The sequence below is a fragment of the Acanthisitta chloris genome, unplaced genomic scaffold (genome assembly GCF_000695815.1).
Source record: "Acanthisitta chloris isolate BGI_N310 unplaced genomic scaffold, ASM69581v1 scaffold45137, whole genome shotgun sequence".
NCBI classification, from domain to species: domain Eukaryota; kingdom Metazoa; phylum Chordata; class Aves; order Passeriformes; family Acanthisittidae; genus Acanthisitta; species Acanthisitta chloris.
This window is the reverse complement of record NW_008681769.1, coordinates 1-3296: the sequence shown is the minus strand read 5'-3', so window position 1 is coordinate 3296 and position 3296 is coordinate 1. Positions and strand designations below refer to the sequence as shown.

At 52.0% G+C, this 3296-nt stretch overlaps 1 protein-coding gene across 1 annotated transcript; it reads right to left on the bottom strand.

Moving 5' to 3' along the window:
* Nucleotides 1-110: 110 nt before the first annotated feature.
* Nucleotides 111-3199, bottom strand: RETSAT (retinol saturase (all-trans-retinol 13,14-reductase); the record flags this gene model as incomplete). Its single annotated transcript, XM_009078204.1, has 7 exons — nt 111-270; nt 707-873; nt 1080-1189; nt 1293-1431; nt 1797-1916; nt 2389-2586; nt 2998-3199. Coding segments are annotated over 7 exons (1096 nt in total), but the record flags the coding sequence as incomplete, so codon positions are not given.
* Between the last annotated feature and the right edge of the window lie 97 nt (nt 3200-3296).

The following is a 3296-nucleotide window of genomic DNA, read 5'->3' as shown; positions in this document are numbered from 1 at the left end:
ATCCCATCCTTCTTCCACCCAACTGTGTCCCTTCCACCCATCCCATCCCAGAACTCCTCCCCCCACTTCCCACCCCTCCTTGGCATTGTCCTCCCTGGTGGTCACCTCACCGGTCAGGAAGAGGTTGGGCACAGGTGTCTGTGCCCTCATGGTGGCCAAAACCTCAACCTTCAACCTGGACATTCCATGATCCATTCCATAAAGTTCTCCACGAGGACTCCCAATGTAGTACTGGTTGGTCAAGGGTGTCCCACCAGAGATGTAGTCGATCTGAGGTGGGACAAGAGGACATGGAGAGCTCCAAGGACCTTCTGAGGTCACCTGTGCTCCATAAAAATGGTTTGGATTGGAGGAGATTCCTTGAAGATCATTGGGATGCTCAGGGTGGAGCTCAGGAGGGTTTTGAGGAACATCATGGGATGTTCTCCAGGGCTTGGAGCAACTTGGGCTCGAGGAATGTGTCCATATCCATGAGTTTTGAGGTCCTTCAACCCAACCCATGGTTCCACGATCATCCACATCGTGAGGAGACAACATCCATGGTTTGGTGTCATGTTGGACCTCATGTCCAGCAGATCCAACTCCAGTGTTGGATAGGGAATGAGTCAAAGACCTGGAGAACCTCCAACCCCAAGTTCAGGACCTCCAACCCCAAGTTCAGGATCTCCAACCCCAAGTGCAGGACCTCCAACCCAAATTTCCTCACCTTGTCCTCAATGCCAGGGTAGAGCTTGAAGACAATCTCCATGATGGTGTCCACAAAGGTCTTCTTGAGGTCTTCATAGTCTTCTCCTCTTTTGTGGACCTGTTTGTCCTTCCACTCCTCAAACCACTCATACTTGGCAAAGCTCACGATGGCCAACGTGGACTTCCCTGTAGGAGGACATAACTGGATCATCTCCATCCAAGAATGTCCTCAAGGCTTTGAAGACCTTCAGCAGAACCTCCAAGACCACATCAACCTTCTTTGAAGTTTTCCCCATGGAGGTTTGAGGAGAAACTCAACGTTTGGAGGTCAGCAAACCCATGGAGAGTTTTGAAGCCCCTCAAGAACCTTCATGGTGGTCTTCAAGTCTTACCTGGATGTCTCATCTCCCAGGTGGGATCCTTGGCCGATGGAGAGGTGACAAAGAGGACAGGGATGTTCTTGGAAGCTTCTTCTCTGGAGGAAGCCAAGTAGAACTTCATCCTGGAGCAACATGGAAAGGTTGAGGTTGGGTTTGGTGATCTCCATGACCTGAGTCATCACCACTCAGGACTTCATCTCCTCAAGGAAGGTCATCCAAACCTACATCCCATCCAGGTCTGGCCCTGGGTAGATGAAGTAGTTGGTGGCCTTGAGTCCCAACTCCTCCTTGGAGCCCTTGAGGCCAACGAAGACGCTGAGACATCCTTGGCCATGGGTGGCCAAGCTGAGCTGGGATTGGATCTCTGGCATGACAAAGACAAAGGGAATTTGGGGTGGGATGAAGATCTTCTGGGAAGCTTGAGGAGACGTAGGAGTGGTGGCTCCAAGGGGTGAGTTCTCACCCAACTTTGGGCCTTCTCATCCATCCAAATCATCTTCCACCCAACCACGTCTTGACTTCTCCCCCAACTCTGAACCTTCTCATCCATCCAAATCATCTTCCACCCAACCACGTCTTGACTTCTCCCCCAACTCTGAACCTTCCCATCCATCCAAATCATCTTCTACCACCCAACTGTGTCTTGTCCACCCAACTCAGCCCCTTCCACCCAAAGGAGAAGACCTTCTGCTGCTCTGGATTGCTGAGGAGGTCTGGGAGTGTCCTCACCTGGCAGAGCTCTCGCCGGCGCCGGCAGAAGCTTCTCATAGGTGTTGAAGATTCCAGCGTCGGAGATGACCACGGGGGCAAAGATGTCCACCAGCTCCTGCCCCTTCCTCACACTCACACCTGCCAAGGAATCGTGGACACAGGGATGGAAGAGCTTCAGATGAGGTTAAGGGTTGGGATGGAGTTTGGAGATCATCTAGGCACAACTCGGTCCTGTCCAGCCTGGCCATGATGAATGAGATCATGAGAGACTGAAGAGCATCAAAGTTGGAAGAGAACTTGAGGATCATCAAGGTTGGGAAAGACCTTGAAGATCATTAAAGGCTGGAAGAGACATTGAAGACCATCAAGATTTGGAGAGACCTTGAAGATCATGAAGGCTGAGAGAGACCTTGAGGACCATCAAGGTTGGGAGAAACCTTGAAGATCATAAAGGCTGAGAGAAACCTTGAGGACCATAAAGGTTGGGAGAGACCTTGAAGACCATCAAGGTTTGGAGAAACCTTGAAGCCCATCAAGGTTGGAATAGACCCTGAAGACCATCAAGTCCAACCCTCCAGGAGAAGAAGCCTCATGTCCTCATCCCACTCACCACAAGCTCTTCCCTGAGGGTCCAGGAGGATCTTCTCCACTGGAGCTCTCCCAAAGACATTTCCTCCAGTTCTCCTGATGACCTTGATGGTGTGGAAAGCAATTTCTCCAGGGCCACCACTAGGGTACCAAGCTCCTTGAAGAAAATGGTTCACCAAGATGCTGTGCATGGAGAAACTGGCCTTGGAGGGGTGGACACCTGTGGACAAGGTGGACAATGTCACTTTGAGTCCATCCTGGCTTTGGGCTTGGTCCTAAGGGACACCTTGGAGATGGTTTTGGCATGAGGAACCTCCTGGAGATGACCTTGGGAGGAAGAAGGAATGAGGAACGTGGAGAACGTTGAGTGGATGTTCCAACCTTGTGGTCACCAACTCAACCAAGTCATGGTGGACCATGGGATGGGTGAAGAAGGCTCAGAGCTCATGGTGGGATGACATTCCCTTGTCCCATTGGGAAGGGGAAGGACATGGAGATGAACCCCAAGATCATGTGGACAACCATCAGAGATCCACCACACACAATTCTCCCCCAATCCCAAGACCAAGAGGAGTTTCCTCATAGTTTCTAAGAAGGTTTGAGGTCACCTTGGAGACACCTGGTCACCTACCATAGGTGGGGAAGAGGTAGCTGAGGACAGCTCGGAGCTCAGGGTTGGTGGTGAGACCTTCCACCACCTCCTGGAGGCTGTGAGAGGCCAAGCTGGAGAAGGAGAAGAGACGTGGGAGGAGCCCAGAGAGACACAGCAGCTTGGAGATCACCTTGGGCAACATCTTCAGCACCCCAAGGAGGAGAATTCCACGACTCGCACTCTGTGGGGACAACCCTGAGCTCAGCAGGTCCATGGGGACATCCACAGCCAAGCCCTGATGGAGCTCCTGGCTCCAACCTCATCCCAACCCTCTGAGA